This window comes from Lepidochelys kempii, chromosome 7 (assembly GCF_965140285.1).
Source record: "Lepidochelys kempii isolate rLepKem1 chromosome 7, rLepKem1.hap1, whole genome shotgun sequence".
Classification (NCBI taxonomy): Eukaryota; Metazoa; Chordata; order Testudines; family Cheloniidae; genus Lepidochelys; species Lepidochelys kempii.
In genome coordinates, this window is record NC_136386.1 from 85,082,578 (window position 1) to 85,101,908 (window position 19,331).

Genomic DNA, 19,331 nt, shown 5'->3' on the forward strand with positions numbered 1-19,331 from the left:
TACAGGTTTGGTTTTTTAAATAAACCTATTTAACATTCTGAAACTGACAATCTATGTTAAGGTTTAAACTATTAAAATATTTAAAGATACTTAGCAATACATTTTTGTGGCTAAGCTTTTTAAAAAAAGCCAAACCTACTGAACTGGTAGCTAAGTACCTGGAACCAGAGTTTGAAGTGCTAAACCAATGTTTGATGGCAGTAGTTTCTGCAGCTGCAGAGAGATTTTCTCTTTAGTTTATTCAACTAGGTCAGCTCAATGACTAGTTTATTGCCTCCTTAACTTTGAAGGGGGAGTTGAAAGTGCAGGAAACCTTGTTTTCCTATTCCTGTCTCTGAATAAAAACTAGTGAGGATAAGATTTACTAGTTCTAAAATCTTGAGGGACACGGTGACCAGAAACAATCAGTTCAATTCACTAACTATAAATATTTCCTTTGTTTTTAATAAATCAATTAGTTTTAAATGCAAAGCCTATTTTGATTACTTTCTTATGTATCAGCACATTTTAAGCATTGTAACTAATAAACAGTTTTAAAATGCTGTTTTATGCATTTAATTGAATTTGAGTTTTCATCCAAATAAAGTTTGACACAAATCTTACAGTAAAAATGAATCAATCTTTTTCTAAAATAAAAATTAAGAATCTGAATAAATTTTAAGCTATGTAACTGCTTAATACATGAATAGATATACTGTATTCTCCAGGTTAGCAAAACGAAGTAGCAAATTTAGTGTAAAGACTAGATTTACTTGTAAATTCAATACATTTTAATGGTTACCATTCTTTTAAAAAAAAAAAGTGTAATGCAAAAATTAACACCTTTAAATCACTTAATCTGATTTAAATATTTTGATTTAAATCAGTCCACCCTCCTTTATAAACTTGCTGTATAGATGGTTTTGCTGACAATTGCTTTTGCTCCAAGCACTACTATAAGCACTGTTCTGAGGGAGTTTGAGCACACACTTCCTCCAACTCCACAAGAGGGTGTTTCAGATTTTAAACCCAAGGAGAGTGAGTCTCCCTTTCCAGGGACTTCTGTTGAGAACAGCACCAGCTCTCATGGTCCATGGGTAGCATGTAAAGGGTGACAAACATGAAGTATTACAGTTAAGGCACTGGACTACAACTTCAGAAATCTGGATTCAATTCCTTGCTCTACTTGATTCCCCCTTTGACCTTGGCCAAGGTCATGCCTGCTCTGTCCCTCAGTTTCCCATTTGCAAATAGAGAAAATATTTTTAATTTTGCAGAACTATAAAGATACACTTGCTAAGGTAAATCCATTATGTGCTGAATGAACAAATACTGTCTTTGGACAACTGTGCTTTTTACCAGTTAACACAATAAAAAGCTAATGGATGGATACAGTCTGAGTCCAAAGAGATTTAAACAGTCATAAATAAGAGTGCCATCTGTGAAGGATTTCCCTAACTGCAGCTTTGAATTTTCAAAATGTCCACAGGACAAGCAGAAGTCTTTACGTTCCCAAAACAATAGCGCTTCTGCTCTTTGACTATTGTTCTTTAAAGCACTTATTTATGGCTGTTTCTCACTAAGGTGTCTTCAAAAAAAAGCTAATTTAAGTAATGTGTACGATTTCCAAACTCTTACTTCTAATAGCCTTGCAGAGCAAATGCTGTAGTGAGTAACCTGCAGATTCTATTCCATCTTCCATTATCACCATCTGTTACATTGCAACCAGTTACTTGTGCACAGTATGTTTGTTACCTGATTGAATGAACATGACTCCTTAGAATCTGGCTTTCAGGGTGAATATATTCTTGTGAATTAAAAATCAAATTTTACTATGTAGTTGGTAATATGTGCTGTGACACATTCCTCCCAAAACACTTTGTTCACCAGAATGTGCACAGAAAGCACATTCTAGTGAAATTACATGATACAAAGTTACAGCTAACTCACTTAAAAAACTGAACTAATGTTATCATGAATGAATCCCTCAAGAGCTCAATTTCCATTTATATATGTGCATAGCTTAGAAAACAGGTGGCCGGGGGAGGGATCCTGAGATTACAGTGGATGAGAAGCTGAGTCAGCAGTGTGCCCTTGTTGCCAAGAAGGCCAATGGCATATTGGGCTATATTAGTAGGAGCACTGCTAGCAGATCGAGGGAAGTGATTATTCCCTTCTACTCAGCACTGGTGAGGCCACACCCGGAGTATTGTGTCCAGTTTTGGTCCCCCCACTACAGAAGGATGTAGACAAATTGGAGAGAGTCCAGCAGAGGGTAACAAAAATGATTAGGGGGCTGGGGCACATGACTTATGAGGAAAGGCTGAGGGAACTGGGATTATTTAGTCTGCAGAAGAGAAGAGTGAGGGGGGATTTGATAGCAGCCTTCAACTACCTGAAGGGGGGTGCCAAAGAGAATGAAGCTCAGCTATTCTCAGTGGCAGCAGATGACAAAGCAATGGTCTCAAGTTGCAGTGGGGGGGAGGTCTAGGTTGGATAATAGGAAACACTATTTCGCTAGGAGGGTGGTGAAGTACTGGAATGGATTACCTAGGGAGGTGGTGGAATCTCCATCCTTAGAGGTTTGTAAGGCTTGACAAAGCCAAAACTTGAACGATTTAGTTGGGGTTAGTCCTGCTTTGACCAGGGGGTTGGACTAGATTACCTCCTTAGGTCTCTTCCAACCCTAATCTGTGATTCTAAGAGGGCAGAAAGCGGCGTATTACCATTTACCTCCCTGCTCTATCAGCCAAACCTCCTGTAGTTCATCAGAGGGAGGTGCGTTCAAGGGAGAAAGCAGAGACGTGCTAGGGCTTCTCCTGCATCCAGGAGCACCCCTACCTCGAATGAAGCAGGAGGGAATGAGTCTCTAAAGAGGGGTCAAAGAGTGGACAGTGGGCTCTATGGAGGAGCAGCCGTTTCGACTGGAGGCAGGGTCAGATGCCACTAACGGGGGGGAGGGCGAAGAGGGTGCTGAGCACCTTAGGGCCGCTTCACAGGTCCCCCACTATTCTGGTCCTTTCACCACCTCCATGCTTCCCCCGCCAGAGCCCAGGCTGCCCATACACGCTACGTAGTGGCCGGGGGGGGGAGGGACTCGTGGGGCCTGCAGGGCCCCTCGCGTGGCGCCCCGCTCCGTGAGGTTCCCAGGTGCGCGTTCGCGAAGCGGCCGGGGTGACGCCGCCCCCTGTCAGCCACGGCGGGGAAAGCCCAGCCCGGCCCAGCGGGCACCTGACCCACCTCCGACTGCCGGCCCCGCGCGCTGCTCCGTGGAGACGGCAGGCAGGGCCCGAGCGCCTCGCCCCTTAGCGCACGTCTCCTCGCCACGCCCTGGGGGCGCGCTGGCCACAGGCAAGCTCTGCCCGGCCGGGGCCAAAGGGAGCGCGGCCCCCGCCCCTACAGCTGAGGCACAGAGCGGACGCCTGATTGGCCCCGGCTACACGCTCTGTGACGTGAACCGTCTGGTGCCAGGACAGCGCCCGTGCATCTCCGCTGCGCGCCTGCGCCCTTCGCGCGCCTGCATGCAGCCAGAGCTGCCCGGCGTTGCGGAACTGACAGCCTACAACGCAAACCCAGAGGGACAGCTCCAAGCGGCAGGGGGCGACACACGAACCGTGACACGTCACCACGCCGCGGCCGCACGCAGCGCGCGCTAGCCAGCGCGGCGGACCCATCCCCCGGAAGCAGCCGGCCGAAGAGGTGCTACGTATTTCCGGCGTGTAGCTGGCGGCTGCCGAGTAAGTGAGTGGGCGCTGACGCCTGTCGAGGGTCCGCAGCCCGGGTCAGCCGCAGGGAGAGGAGCCGCGAGCGGCGGCGGCGGGGGGAGGTGATGGGCGGCGCGGCGCCAGGGGTCCGGGCAGGGGGCGCTGGGCCGCGGTCGGGCCGGGCGGTCGGGCCGGGCGGGCGGGCGGGCGGGCGGGGGGGGAGCGGAGTGGAGTGACACGCAGTCGGTTTGGGTGGGAGCCGCTACGCGCGCAGAGGGGGCCCAGCGCGGGTGAGGGAGCTGCTCTGCCGTGGGGGGCGGGGGTCTGGCTCCCTTCTCCGTGCGCTGCGGGCCCTCCTCGCTCTAGCCTGGGCCTGTGGGTCTAGGGCAGCGGGGTTTCCGCTCCCGGGGGCTGCCACACGCCGGGGGCGGACCGAGATAGTCAGTCCAGAGCATGGGGGCCTTTGAGCCCCGGCTTCAGCCCCAGGCACTTAAGTAGGGCGACCCGATTGTCAGGACGCGGGTGAGTACATGGCCAGGTGCCTTGTGGGAACTTGGCCCCTGTGGCAGACACCTCACCCCGGCCTAATTACCGTATCCTCACGCAGGATTTCAACATCCTCCCCGGGCACCTGTTTAGTACGTTAAATTTATTTGCACGAGGATCTCTTCCTCCTTCTGCAATTACTTTTTTTTTGGTCACTGTAAATGAACCTTTAGCCACAATCGTACTTATGGCAGCAGTAGGTTTCTTTAAAAAGTTCCTCATTTGACTTGTACTTAAAAAATCACTGCAGACTTACAAGCACAAAAGGCATAATGACATAGGAGTAAACAAGACAAGTTGAAAGCATTAGTTGTGGCTTGTTGCAGCCATTAAACCTGCAATTCCCCTTGTAATACTTGTTCTTTTGCTAGGCTTTGTTTTTATTCAGTTGCACTGTAGCTTTTGAGAAGGAAAACCTTGACTGAGGATTTGACTTGCCTTTCATTTTCATTCTGACTACTACTGAAATGAGAGGGTGAACTCTCTATGTATTCCAGAGTCAACCAACACATAGTTTTACAAAGATTGGTACAATTTACATTGTGTATGACCAAAACAGAGACATGCAGTTTATAAAAAGAAAAGAAGTACTTATGGCACCTTAGAGACTAACAAATTTATTTGAGCATAAGCTTTTGTGAGCTACAGCTCACTTGGCTCACAAAAGCTTATGCTCAGATAAATTTGTTAGTCTCTAAGGTGCCACAAGTACTCCTTTTCTTTTTTCGAATGCAGACTAACACGGCTGTTACTCTGAAACCTGGCAGTTTATAACTGCACCAGAGAAAGTGTGGTAATGAGCATGATAGTTAAAAGAGCAGCAGATACATAAGGGTAATTCAGGAAGCAGCTAGAAGTGAGCAGTTATTGTTAATGTAGAAGTTAGTGGGATGTTTCATGCAATGGTGCATCCTAAAATGCCCACAGACCGATTACTTCAGTATTGTTAGTACACCAACTCCACTGTTACATATAGCTGCTTGCATGCAAGCATTTGGTAATGCATGCAGTCTTAGAACCTGTTTGTGGAAGAGGACATGTTGACCTAAAATGAGGTTTTTTGAAATGCTGTTTGAAAATTTCCAGAGATCTTTAACATCCACTCAAAATAGGGACTAGGGATCAGACACCCTCTTTCAACTCCAGTAATATTTGGGTAACAAATTTGAATTCAGCCTTCTGGTGCAGAGGCAAGTATACTTTCAACTAGGCTTAGCCAGTCAAATAGTGTCAATAGATCAGTCAAATGACCAGTCAAATCATAGCAAGAATACCCTGATGTAGGAGGCAGTCTAGCTTTCTGATTGCATCATGATGTCATTCTTTTTTTTTTAAGAACTTGATTTTCACATTTTTCTGAGATAAAATAACTCAGTTAAGTAACTTGTTTGTTGTAAAAAGAAAAGGAGTACTTGTGGCACCTTAGAGACTAACCAATTTATTTGAGCATGAGCTTTCGTGAGCTACAGCTCACTTCATCGGATGCATACCGTGGAATGCATCGGTATGCATCTGATGAAGTGAGCTGTAGCTCACGAAAGCTCATGCTCAAATAAATTGGTTAGTCTCTAAGGTGCCACACTTTTTTGCTGCTGTTATGGTTCTGATAAATTAATGCTTTAAAATATTTGATCATTCTTAACGTTATATGACCAGTCAATTGACCACTTATTTTTGGACCTGTCAAATGCCTATCCCTACTACCAACTGAATTTTGCTGGCGTATAGGGATTAAGGTTTTTACCCATAAATGTCTCATGTTTATTTTCTTGCAGGCAACAAATCTTCAACAATGTCTTTCATTTTTGAATGGATTTACAATGGCTTCAGCAGCGTGCTGCAATTTTTAGGTAATATTTCAAGTGTGTATTCACCATCAAACATAAGTTTATTTAACTAAATAGATTTTAAATCATTCTGATTAAACCAGTGCAAATGCAAACAGTACTGGTGAGATGATGGTGGTAGGATTAGTTCATTTGTACCTTCATTTACGAAGTACCTAAGTAGTAAGAGTAGCTTGGTCCACAGTTGAATTTTAAAAAAATGTAAGTCCTATAACATATTAAAACATTCCTTCCCCTTTATTTGGTGAGCTCTACCTCGTACTGTACTGCTGTGCAGTAATCAGATGCAGTTTATAATGAAGATACTCTCCCCTTCCATGATACTTTTGAGACAATTACCTAGTCCTCCTGATTGTCTGAGTTTTATGGACAAAATTGTAGGTACAGAGGTTAGGTGACCTGCCCATAGTGTTTCAGGGAAATCTGTGGCTTACTTTGAAAGAGAACCCATGTATAACTCCAGTCCTTCTGGTTTACAAGTTAGACATAGAATCATAGAAATGTAGGGCTTGAAGGGAACTTGAAAGTTCATCTGATCCAGCCTCCTGTGCTGGGGCAGGACCAACAATACCTAGACCATCCCTGAGAGGCATTTGTTTCACCTGGTCTTAAAAACTTCCAGTGACGGAAATTCCACAAACTCCCATGGCAGCCTATTCCATTGCCTAAGTATTAGAAAATTTTTCCTAATATCTAACCTAAATCTTCCTTGTTGCAGACTAAGCTGATTACTACTTGTCTTACCTTCAGTGGACATGTAGAATAATTGATCACTTTCCTCTGTATAATAACCCTTAATGTATTGGAAGGCTGTTATCAGGTCCACCCCCCTCAGTCTTCTTTTCTCAACATACGCAGTTTTTTTTATCCTCGCAGGTCAGTATTTCAAAACATTTTATCATTTTGGTTGCTCTTCTCTGTCCTATCTTCTCATTTTTGTGGACTCTCTCCCATTTGTCCACATCTTTCTTAAAGTGTGGTGCCCAAAACTAGAAATAATACTCCAGTAAAGTCTTCACTGGTGTGGCGGAGTGGGACAATTACCTTGTTGTGTGTAAGACGTATGACACTTCTGTTATACACACCTCAGAATATTAGCCTTTTTTGCAATTTCATCACATTGTTCGCTCACATTCAATTTGTGAGCCACTAAAATCCTCCTGTGCACTACTATCACCAAGCCAGTTATTCCCCATTTTGTATTGTGTATTTGATTTGTCCTTCCTAAGTGTGGTACTTTGCACTTCTCTTTATTGAATTTCATTTTGTGGATTTCAGATCAATTTTCCAATTTATCAAGGTCCTTTTGAATTCTTATCCTCTCCTCCAAAGTGCTTGCAACCCCTCCCAGTTTGCTATTATCCATAAATGTTATAAACATATTCTCTGCCCCATTATGTAAGTCATTAATAAAAATGTTGACTAGTACCAGACCGACCTCTGCGATACCCCCAAGGTACATCCTCCTAGTTTGATATTGAACCATTGATAACTACTCTGAGCACATCTCCGCAATTGTTTTCAAATTTATTTCCAGTCTTTTCAATTGATTTTCATGCTTTCCCTTGAACTGTATCTTTTCTATTTCCTATTATTTAGCTACTTAACTCTTATTAACGAGGCTTGGAAAATGTATCCAGTACCTGCTGGCCCAGGGACTAAGTCTTCGAATTGCCAGGCCAGCATACTCCAGCAACCCAATCCATGTATTCTTCTGTCCAGTGTCCTGTTAATTGGATTCTCCCACCAAATACTGGGGCCCACGACATGACTATTGCTAGTTGAACTGAGCTCAACTCTATATCTACACACTAGACCCAGTACACCCCAAATTGATGCTGATTGGGTCCAGATAGAACAATGTTATTGCTACCTTCTCCAATAAATTAATAATGCACAACCGTTTGGATAAATCAGTTTATGGTGGCCCTGTGCCAGGTGCTTTGTTGAAGTGGGAGGATAGCTCACTACAGACAGAATCACCCTCTGACCCTGACCTCAGCTGGCTCCAAACCAGGGAGCAGTGTAGTGGCGGGCCCTTTGTCTACCATTCTAGAAGATGGCTGTTTCATTGCGGGTGCGGAGGATTCTGTGAGAGTGGCCTTTCTTATGTCTCCACTCCAGCAATTTGCTGGATTGGCAAGTGTGCCCATGCACAGAGACTTTCATTGAGGTGGCATGGCAGTATCAGTGAGGTCCCACCTCTGTGTAGAGACCTCTGCTAGATGGCTGCAGGGAAGCCCCCTTCAGTGGGGATGGGGATGGGGATGGGTGAATACTCCTGGGGGCTCCCTATTCCTAATGATGGCAACCAGGGCTTTCTGACCACCCCTATCGTTGACAGTCGCATCCCCCTTTTCTTCTCTAACACTGGTGGCAATTCTGGATCAGTGCAGATTTGAAAAGGTCTTATTGCATCTGTTCACATTTGGAAGGCTACCTTCACAAACAAGTTCCAGAAAACTTTTAAAAATAAAAGCTCAGATGCTGCAGAAAATGACACTTGTCCAGGAAAGATCTGCACTTAGAAATCGATTTTTCAAGCTCTGTTTATGTTTACGCAATCTAAATAGCATTCTCATTACTTCATTCTGTTTCATATTCTGCTCTTCTTGCCCTAGATGAGACCATTTAGTTTTACCTTCTTGTGAGTAAAATCTTAATTCCACTTTTAAATGTCTTCAATGGCAGATTAATTTTTAACCCATTACATCTAAGGATTGGTTTCTTCTGATCTATTTTATAACAGGACCTAGTTATACATAGACTTGGTGTAGCTTTGTTCTCTTCAGTTTTTCATGTATTCCATAGATATGAAAATGGCTTTCAAGAAAAGCTTGAAGGTCCTTACAGAAATGAGTTTTTGTTAGGTGGAGCCAAAACTAGTTTAGAAAATACTGTCCAGTCTCATAATTAATACTTTGCTCTACCCTCCCAAAACCATAGGTTCATTTCCCAGTGTTGTGTTCCCTGTGCTGCGGGTTTGTGGGTACTGTTTTACACTGTTGGTTTTGGAAGGTGTGGATTATGTGATACCACTGCAGTATTTAATATCTGTATTAGATCATATTTCTGCATGAGAGCAAATGTAAACCTGTTGAATTTTCTTTTCACTTCCAGGATTGTACAAGAAATCTGGAAAACTGGTGTTTTTGGGCTTGGACAATGCAGGTAAAACCACTCTTTTGCACATGCTCAAAGATGACAGATTGGGTCAACATGTCCCAACGCTACATCCAAGTAAGTTATCCAGCGATCTGATTTTACTGAGTCCATTGTTCATGGGATTTTCCTCATCAAAATCATTCATGCAACTAGATATTGAGCTGTAATGATGAAAAATGCCTTAATAATAGTTTTCATCTTTAGAGATTGACTTAATTTTTTAAAACTGACCGTGAGGATTTTTGTGTGGTGTCTGTCTCTTGAGGTGAAATTAAATTTAACTTGAGTAAGTTTTGTAATGAAACATCAGTAAAACTATATAAAGTGAATGATTTGTATCCACAGTGGCTTTATCCTTTATGAAATAGATCCCTCATACCATTCTGTGTATGGTGGTTGGAATTATTATTTGAAATTATTAATATTAATATAGGAAATGACCAAACATCTGTTTAACCATAAACTCTTTAAGTCCAAAGGCCAAATGGTATTTAATACAGTTGCTCTAAACATGTCTGCTTATTTTTAGGCTTTTAATCACTACACCCAAACAGTTAAAAAAAAAATATATATATATTTAAGTATACTGAGCAATATACTTACAAATAGGTAAAACCTAGGGGAAAACTGTCTCATCCTGCTGTGCTCCAGCATGATCAGGTGGGGTCTGACACAGAACCTCAAATTCATAACTTTTTATACTCTTCAGCAAACAAATGGTGTCATAGCCAATTACCACTTTAGCTAACAACTAGTTTGAGACAGTTCACCCTCATTTTTAATTTTAATCCAAATAAGATTTACAACATCCTTCTTCCTGAGGTCTTTCCTCCTTATCTTTTCCCCTCCATCCTGCTAACAAACAACTTTTTCATTTCACCTAGGCTCACATAGAGGTAACACTGGTACATGGGGTGGGAAGGTCCATGTTGACTCTTTTTAAGACAGGTTCGTCTTGTCTCATTGAAAACCACCTGCAGTCATCCCTATCAGAGGCCTTCTTTTTAGGAACTTCTTGTTTCATTAGTTATTCTTTGAACCAGAAATCTTCCCTACTTCATTCCTTTTGGCCTTATATAACTCATTATTTTCAAGGCCTTCCTTCTACTTGCTAGTCAGGTCCTTTCTTTACAACACATGTATATTTCCTTAAACTTAACCTAACTCTAATTCTTCGATTTTTATATTTATCTTACAGTGGTGTTAATAGGTGCAGTAAATATGGTGGATGTGATAATGGCTGCAATTCAGCTAACTCAAGACTTTATTCCTCCTTTTTTAGCATCGGAAGAGCTGACTATTGCTGGAATGACTTTCACAACTTTTGATCTTGGTGGACACGAGCAAGGTAAGAATAGACTTTTTTCAGAATTGGGGAACAGAAAAGAATATTAAGTGTTACAGTTCATGCTGACACTAATAATTATACTAAACTTTAACCGCCTTAAGCAAAATATATGGGAGACCACTAACTATGGGCTCTTTTATTTTAACATTTAGAATTAGGTAATATTTATTTATATGTAAAGTTAATCATTCTGATTAACTTATATTTCATTTACGGTAGCAGATAAATCTTGGTTCATCTGCTTGACAGTGTGTACAAATTCTTCCTTTCAGTACGCTTCTGTCTTAAATCTCTCCCTCACCGTAGAAGGCTTACATATGCATAGAACCACAATGAAGGTTCCTAAAGGTGGTTTGCAAGTGACTCTCTAAATAAAGTTGACCTTTCTTTGCTTTTTTAGAATGTTAGAGGTTATACTGAAAGCTTTCTGATTGTTTTGCCTTAGAAATATCAGGAATGTCAAATCTGGATTTCCTTGTCTTTTGTGAAGGCTCTTCTGTGAAACTTATCTGTATCATGAGCACTTATATCTTAATTGAAGGGGATGGGATGCTGAATTCTTAAGACTTCTCTTCTCCAAAATGATCATTAGTAATTGAAATCAAATAGGCTTCTAGTATTGTTTATTTTTAAATACCCTGACAAAAATCCCTTCCCCCTTGGTTTCTCAACTTTGTGTCTCAACTCTGGGGTAGGTCACCATTTTACTAATTCTCCAGGTCAAGTGAGCCCTGGACTTCTAATGTTTAGAAAAACGTTTCAGACATCTTAGACCTCAAAGAAACAAAGGTCACAAACCCATTTTTCTTCTTGCATGTCACCTTTATCCCATGGTCTAAGCAGTCCTCTAAGGCTAATATGATACCATGGTGATGGGCTTGGTATAAGAACCTGAGCAGAACAAATTTTTAGCTTTTGAATACTACAAAAATGAGTTACCCTACTGTTGCACTCAAGTGGCTCTTCAACAGAGAAGTTCAAAAATAGTGTGAGAAGCCTGCAAAAAGGTCTGGTTACTTTTGCTGGTAAACCAGGTAGAACTGACAGTTAATACCAGTCACTGGCTTCAATCCAACTGCTCATCTGAAGTATTTAAACTTTTAAACAAATCATTCTTACTACTTTTCCTGAATGTGGGCATGCTGTCCCCTCAAAGCAGGGTTTTCACAGGGATGTTTGTTTTTTTCTATTCTAGCTCGCCGGGTTTGGAAGAATTACCTGCCAGCAATTAATGGGATTGTCTTTCTGGTGGATTGTGCTGATCATTCACGTCTCATGGAGTCTAAAGTTGAGCTTAATGTATGTTTCCAATCTGCAGTTTTTTCCATGTAGGAGCTATGTCCTGGCTTTACAAATGCAAATTTTCTACCCCTTCAAGTGGAGGATACAATAATATCTTGGAATAATCTTCCAAGCATTATAATCTTCTTCCCTTCCCTTCCTCCCTTCAAAAAAAGTTGACTTGGTTAAAGCCCTTTGCATTTAAAAAAAAAAAGCAACCTAAAAAAAAAAAGCAACGTTTGAGATGGAGAATTAAACTAATAAGGCCATTTTAACTATTGTAGAGCCACAGGAAGAACTTACACTTTTACTACATATACTAATACCAATTTAAAAATTGGCTGAAAGTTTGCATGCTCTCATAGGCTTAATTTGTATTTTAAAAGTCTTCCGATCATTTTAAATTGTCAGTGTACTTTACACAATGGCTGTCCTCAATAAACTCTTGTTATGAGATTTATACTCACTTCCGAGGAATTTTTTCCTCTTCAAAGTGCCATAACATCAAAAGATTGTTTTAAATTGTTGCCAGTTCTGATTTGAAGCAAAGAAATAAAAGGTTACTACAGATAATGAATTTTTATAGGGCATCATGTTAACACTTATGTTTTGCTGGTAGGCACTAATGACAGATGAAACAATATCCAATGTGCCAATCCTTATCTTGGGTAACAAAATTGACAGACCAGAGGCCATCAGTGAGGAGAAACTGCGGGAGATTTTTGGGCTTTATGGACAGACCACAGGAAAGGTAAGAAGAAAAGAGTTTGAGCCTTTGGCTATTAATAAAGTCATAGGGAACTGAATTAAGAATGAAATATTTTTTATAAATGTTTTTACATGTTACCAAGAATGCACATCAGGATTTGTTAACCAGGTCATTCTGTCCAAACATTATTTGAAAAATATTAAAAATACTGGAGTGTTAATGGGAACTGTCTGGATATTTAAGACTTGGTACAGGCATGGTATTTCTGAAAGAGATTGCAGTAGTTTGTTTGGAAGCTTTCTGTAATGTTCACCTAACTCTTCCACCCCTGTCTTAGGCATCCTTGCTCTTTTGCTTGTCTAGAAATGACTGTGCTTTCTTTCACAGCCGTGTTAAAAAGATGATTAAACAAATACTAAAATATATAGTGGAAAATGCAAGAATACACTTTCAGTGCACCATAGAGCTTTCGCATGCTATGCATCTTATATTTCAATTTTAAAATTCATTAAGTTGTACAACTGCTATATCAAAATAGTTGCCCAGATGTTCTCACTTAAAAACAGACTTGGCGTTGTCTGCTTCCAATGTTCTATTGCTCAACTGCCTATCTAAGTCTCTTGTTCACTGTAGTCTGGCTGTTGGGTCTGTAGGAGCAGCTGTTGAGGTGCAGTTAAGGACAACTAAGTTTAAAAGGCTATATAAAGAAGACTATAAAATAAAACTAAAGAGATCTCTGTAAGACTGAAACTTCAGTAGGAAAATCTTGCTAGCCCAGCATTTGACTCCTGGATTACCATTTTGTAAGGATAAAGAAACTGCTCCTCCATATTCAATGCTTGTTGCAATTCTAACTTCTTCCTATTTTGTTGATTCTCCAGGGAAATGTGCCACTGAAGGACCTGAACACACGCCCTATGGAAGTGTTCATGTGCAGTGTGTTGAAGAGACAAGGCTATGGCGAAGGCTTTCGTTGGCTATCACAGTACATTGACTGATGTTTGGACAGACATAGAGTTTTACTCCTCTGGACTGATCCTGTTCATAGCTTCCTTATGGACTTTTCTATTAGAATGTGGAAGGCTCTCCTGCCACATATTGGCGTTGACCAAGAGACTCCTGGTTTTCAACTATCCTGTTGCACAGTGGTGACACAACTCTTTTCCACATGGCTGGGAGATAACTCAATTCTGCACACTGGTGCAAGTTGTCCCTTTCAGTTGCCATTGTTTCCCACAGAACCCATGGCTTTCAGTTACAATGGGGCTGGTGTGATCTGGAATTCAAAACTCTGCACGCTGTACTGCAACACCTGAAAAAGAGAATACGTCTCACCACTGTGGCTAATTGACTTAAAGAAAGCAATTATATTTTTTAAAAAAAGTGTTAATGTAAGCAGTGTCCCTTCTAACTTTTTTGGTTTAACATTTCTCTTGTTTGGTCCAGAGTCTATTAGGGTTTTTTTAATCTATTTAATGGTATTTAGATATTTCCCAAATTAATGAACCAAGTATCATGATATTAAAATCCTAAATAAACATAGATTTGGGCTTAAATGTTCTATAGGATGGTTGTGCTGTGTCACATTGGGTGATCATGAAGAGGGTGCTGTTGGGACTGACTTGTGCAATGAAGCTTCTTTAACTTACAGGGATTTTAGTTGAAAAAAGGACGCACACAAGCACATCTGTTCTGTGGCTGCCTCATGCTTAGGTGTTTGAATGCAGTTTCCAGCCTCAGCCTCCTAAAGTGGTGATGCTATGAAAGGGACAGTGTAGCTGTCTTGTTCAGTTTACCATCAGCAGTCTTTCTGCTGTAGTGGATTAGGTTTATTGGGTTCTCACTCTAGAATGTAGGATGTTCTTTGTTTCAGGGTTCCACTGTATTATAACAGTAAAAATCATGACATTATTTTGTTGTTGTAGCATGAGTGTTCAGCATTTGCATCTGATAAGGTTGTTCATGTAGACTGCACCAGCTTCTTTTTTTACTTAACAGACTTTGTCTGAAGTTTCATTACTGTCTAGAGCTCCTCCTTTTCAGTTAAATAAAATAAAGACATATCTTCCTCCACAAGGGGTGGTGATACTTAGTTGAAACTTATTCAAGCTTTCATAACTGGAAGGTACCCTTCATTATTAGGGGAAAGTGAAGAATCTTATTGTGACACTATGCAATGTAATGCCTGAGAACAGCTTGTGCGTATTTGCCTTCCACAACCTCTTGCATACACCCAATAGGTCATGGAAAAATTATATATGAATGGGAAGTAAAACAAATCTTAGCTCTTAAACCCTGTTGCTGCTTGTCCCAGTGACATTATTCTGATTAATCCCCACACTAGATAGTGTTATACTCCTGTAAAGTGGAGAATAGATTCATCTCTAAGATGGCCTAACACTTAATTCCCTATACCAACATCTGTTACTCCTAATGAGGGAAAGAGGAACTTTGGGGATAAATTATTGAACTAGTACTCAATTTTTTTTTGCCAGCTGATTGCCTTTCCCACAAGTTTTTAAGGTCTGGCTTGACAAAGCCCTGGCTGGGTTAATTTAGTTGGGGATTGGTCCTGCTTTGCGCAGGGGATTGTACTAGATGACTTCCTGAGGTCCCTTCTAACCCTGATATTCTATGAAGTAGTAGTGAGCATTAAGATAAACAGTTTATACTTATGCTGAGTTTGTCAGTTTGAGCCAGCTTCATCAACCATTCACTGAAGTGTCGGAAGCCATATATTTTTCTACGGTAAGTGTTGGAATCTCCTGCGTAAACGTCACTGTGGAGTACTCAGCAGTAGCATGGGATTCTGCCATGTGTCAGGTATGAATTTAGTTTTAAAACCAGAAAAGGGCTATCTGTGCTGCAAAAATGGTATATATGTTCTTCTGACGCTGGCATAGAAACATATAACCCTTATATTTCAATAAGTGAATGTTTGGTTTTAAGTTGAGCTGAGCCTTCTATGGGCAAAGGTTCAAGGAATGGCAGATTTGCTGAAGAGGAGGGGAACTGATAGAAGGCTGACTCATCCTAGGGTATAGAGGACCTATCTGCCTGCCTTTAGATGATGGGATGATTAACCTTCTAATTTGCTGTGATGTGTCCCCATTGGGCTGTACACCAATCAGTCACAGAAATGAGGTCTCTATGGGGTGTGCATATCACTTCAAACCTGTTAAAAGGGTTTGAATGAAGTGTCTTTCAATTTTGTTCAGATACTAATATCAAGGTGAGAGTGTTCATTAATTTGGTGTGAAGGCACTGTCATGAACCTGGCCTTCACTACAGTGGTTCCACTAACCAGCTGCTCATGAAAGCTTATGCTCAAATAAATGTTAGTCTCTAAGGTGCTACAAGTCCTCCTGATCTTTTTGCGGATACAGACTAACACGGCTGCTACTCTGACACCTGAAGACTGCTGATTTTGTTGCTCAGTCAAAAACACTGCAGTGTTACCATTAGAATCTAGGGTTAATTTATACTTGGCTCATGAATAAGAACGGTTGGTTTGGGGCTAGCTCCTACTGATCAGCATAAGACCTGGCAACTCTGATTATCTGTAACTGTGGGGCAGTTCTATTCTTAGTGTTTAGAAACTATTTAGAAAGTTAGTACCCTAACATAGTTAAGCCTTCTGTGAAAGTGGTGTGCCCACCACTGGAGAAAGGGAACAACAGTAAATAACACGCCTCTGTTCTGTGCACCTGTAGACAAATATTGTTCCTGGAAATGTACTGCTGTAAAGTTTAATATATTTCAGAAATTTGGGTACTGATAGTGTTACTGTATCTAGATAATTCTTCAGTCTGTTTTAGCAAAGCACTTTATTATTCCTGGAAAAAGTGAAATCATGCAGATTTTTGCAAAGGAAGTTCATCTGTTTCCAGAGCATTTTATTAAAGTTTTTTTTAATTTAAAAAAAAAAGGTCCAGACTGGATGAATGGGTTCTGGCATTCTTTACATAAATGGTGAGGAAGACTGCATGTGGGATTATAAAACTGTTTGTGGAAATATGGAGAATGGAAAAACTGAAAACTTTGATAAACAGATCTGAAAGTCACATTAGGGAATGGGAAGCCTAGTGCACAAGGTTCTTGCCAGTCCAAAGGTGAGAAAATAAGATGCGAATATCTAGACTCAAATCATTAAAGGATGTCAGATGTAAATAACACTTTACAGAATGCAAATGAGGATGTTGGAGTTTACATTTTAACTCAAGAAAATTAGGTAATAGTTCAAACCTGCCTGGGAACAGTGCTATTGGGAGGTCAGTTATAATGGCTTTGTAAAGATCTTGCAGGAGAAGATGCATTCTCCACTGGAAGGATGCTTGAAGTGTGGCCATGGTTTGAAAATGCACAAAGATGAGTGAGAGACCAAAGGACCTCTTAAGAATGAAGCTGAGAAAGCAAAATGAAAACAAAGATTGGGGAGAGAGTGGGTTGGAAAAAGCATAGGCCAGTGAAGTGATTCAAAGGTACATTGTACATAGTGCAGACCAGTTGCATAAATGGTCATGATTGGACTATCAGAAACACTTCGTGTGAGAATTGTGGTGCAATATCAGATCTGTGTTGGTAGCTTATACAGTACCTATCTGTATTGTACATGACTCTGGTATTAGTCTGTCACTCTCATGAGTAGTAAAATTCACCAGCTTCCTGGTCTTAAATATATTTATTAAAAGAATTCCCTGACTTAGTGGGACTTCACCAATGTAAAATGAAAGCGAGGTAAATAAGTGAATCAGATATGGAAAATATCTACTACTGCTCCTACTCCATCTTGCTAATACAGGTTGTTCAGTATTTATATTTGGTCATCTACTTTTAAATGGGCCAGGCAGTGTGGCTTCCACTTCCTTTGAGATTAATTGCAAGAGAGGTTTTCTTGACTTTTTCTCCTGTTTCTATTCCTCTTACTCAAATTCTTGTGAGGTTTACATCCCTCAACTGTGTGTAGATTTATGTAAATACATTTGTAAATACATTTGAATGTATTTTTTGTAAACAACAAACTCTTTATTTATCTAGCTGAGCCTTCTATAGGCAGAATTTATGGTCTGGCCAATTATTGGTGAAGAGGAGGAAAATGAACTGGTTCTCATTATTTTACTGCTCTCCCTTCACTTTGTCTATCTTCTGGGTAGAGCACTCTGTGCATTCCTTATAACTTACTATCTGCCCTTAGAACTTTCAGTCTTGGTTTCTTCCAGGTTTTTCCTCTCTCACTGAAACATTAAAATATTCCAGATTTTTTATTAAGTCCTGATCAAGTAATATGTTACAACTAGGTTGTTCTCAAGGCATTTTAACTGCATTTTCTGTTTTTCATTTTATCTAGTGACACATTCAAGAGATTTGGGTCTGATTTGTTCCCATCGAGGTCAGGTTGCAAGCTGATTCCTGCCTAAGCAAGAGCTCTGTTACACTGTGGCTTCTCAAGGGTGGCTTGGCAAAGTAGTGAATACAAAAGGAAGCTTGCAGATTGTGTTTGTACTGGGAAAAACTGGCAGCGTAGTAAGAACTTTGCCTCCATGTTCTGTACTGGATTGAAAATGTCGAGGTGGTCTTGCTTTAGAGATAGCAGTAACCATATGCTTTAGTCTGTGCTGAGACTTTTAACAGTTTCACATCTCAAGATCTTACAAAAGGCGTCCCTACTACAAGTGTCCAGTACTAACACTTCTGTAACATGTATTCTAACTTTTAGAAGAGGTAGCAGTGGGTGAGAATCCCACAGTAATATAACAAAAAGCACGCTCTTCTGAATCAGTGGGAATTAGTGCTTAGGGCTGGTTTATGCAATTTTTATCCACCTCACTAGTGAAAACCCCTAGCCTACACACACTGCATTGGTATAAAATTACTTGCACAGGTGCAGATTACCTGGTTTGAAGGCTAGGCAAGTCATACTGGTTCTGTGTTTACACAGAGACTTACACTGGTGTAGCTGCATGCGCTCACACAAAAATCCAGTGCAGGGAAGCATTTGTAATGGTAAACAATGCGACTGTGTTAAATACACACTCAACAGCAAGCATCTTAAAACCTTTTAAAATGCTGTAGTCTGGTATATTTTTAGACTAGAGCTCTAATTTTAGCCCTTGAAATACTATATGAAGTACGCTAAGAATAGCTAGAGAAGTATGTTCAGTGGGTTTCACACCTCAAGGTAGGAACAGAGCTCTGTATTGCAGGGGTTCTCAAACTAGGGGTCAGGACCCCTCAGGGGGTTGTAAGCGGTCAGCCTCCCCCCTCCCCAAACCCTGCTTTGCATCCAGCATTTATAATGGTATTAAATGTTTTTGAGTTATAAGGTGGGGTCAAACTCAGAGGCTTGCTATGTGAAAGGGGTCACCAGTACAAAAGTTTGAGAACCACTGCTTTATTGGAATAGAAGGGGATAGAAAAATGGGAAATAATATTACCTCCTGAAAGAGTCTGACCAATAAGAATTTATTCAATGCTCCTCCACGATTCTAGCAATATCAACACTCTTCAGTAACTGAGACTGCATTTATTTCTCCCCACCCCATCAATAATCATTGTTCAGCTACTGTTTGCTGTATTTTTGCTGTAGGTCAGGGGCTTGTTGCCTCTGGAGGAGGGACCCAACTGCTCATCAACTAATGACAAACTGGAGCAAGAGGTGAGGGTCAAAGGTACAAAATAAGGGATCCAGAAGGGGACACCTAGCAGAGAACCCCAGCCAACACCCACTGCTCCTCAAAGGTGCCTGTGGAGGC

The 19,331-nt window shown here is 41.0% G+C and overlaps 1 protein-coding gene across 6 annotated transcripts; it reads left to right on the forward strand.

Annotated features, from left to right (window-relative positions):
• Positions 1–3,586: 3,586 nt before the first annotated feature.
• On the forward strand, positions 3,587–14,655 carry SAR1A (secretion associated Ras related GTPase 1A). Of its 6 annotated transcripts, none has more exons than XM_073353603.2 (7): positions 3,587–3,760; positions 6,005–6,079; positions 9,197–9,316; positions 10,524–10,589; positions 11,785–11,888; positions 12,490–12,621; positions 13,461–14,655. In XM_073353603.2, exons 2-7 carry the CDS (start codon positions 6,022–6,024, stop codon positions 13,575–13,577), a joined length of 597 nt encoding a protein of 198 aa, XP_073209704.1. In that variant the 5' UTR covers positions 3,587–3,760; positions 6,005–6,021; the 3' UTR covers positions 13,578–14,655. The 6 variants fall into 6 exon arrangements, with proteins under 6 accessions (XP_073209704.1, XP_073209705.1, XP_073209702.1 ...); XM_073353604.2 differs by having other exon boundaries at positions 3,587–3,720; XM_073353601.2 differs by having other exon boundaries at positions 3,590–3,716.
• The last annotated feature ends 4,676 nt before the right edge of the window (positions 14,656–19,331 follow it).

Bases quoted from the DNA above. Each gene is read 5' to 3' on its own strand.
- SAR1A (XM_073353603.2), top strand. From the start codon at position 6,022: ATGTCTTTCATTTTTGAATGGATTTACAATGGCTTCAGCAGCGTGCTG. The intron at 9,317-10,523 runs GTAAGTTATCCA...CTCCTTTTTTAG, and splicing joins TGTCCCAACGCTACATCCAA to CATCGGAAGAGCTGACTATT. The intron at 10,590-11,784 runs GTAAGAATAGAC...TTTCTATTCTAG, and splicing joins TCTTGGTGGACACGAGCAAG to CTCGCCGGGTTTGGAAGAAT.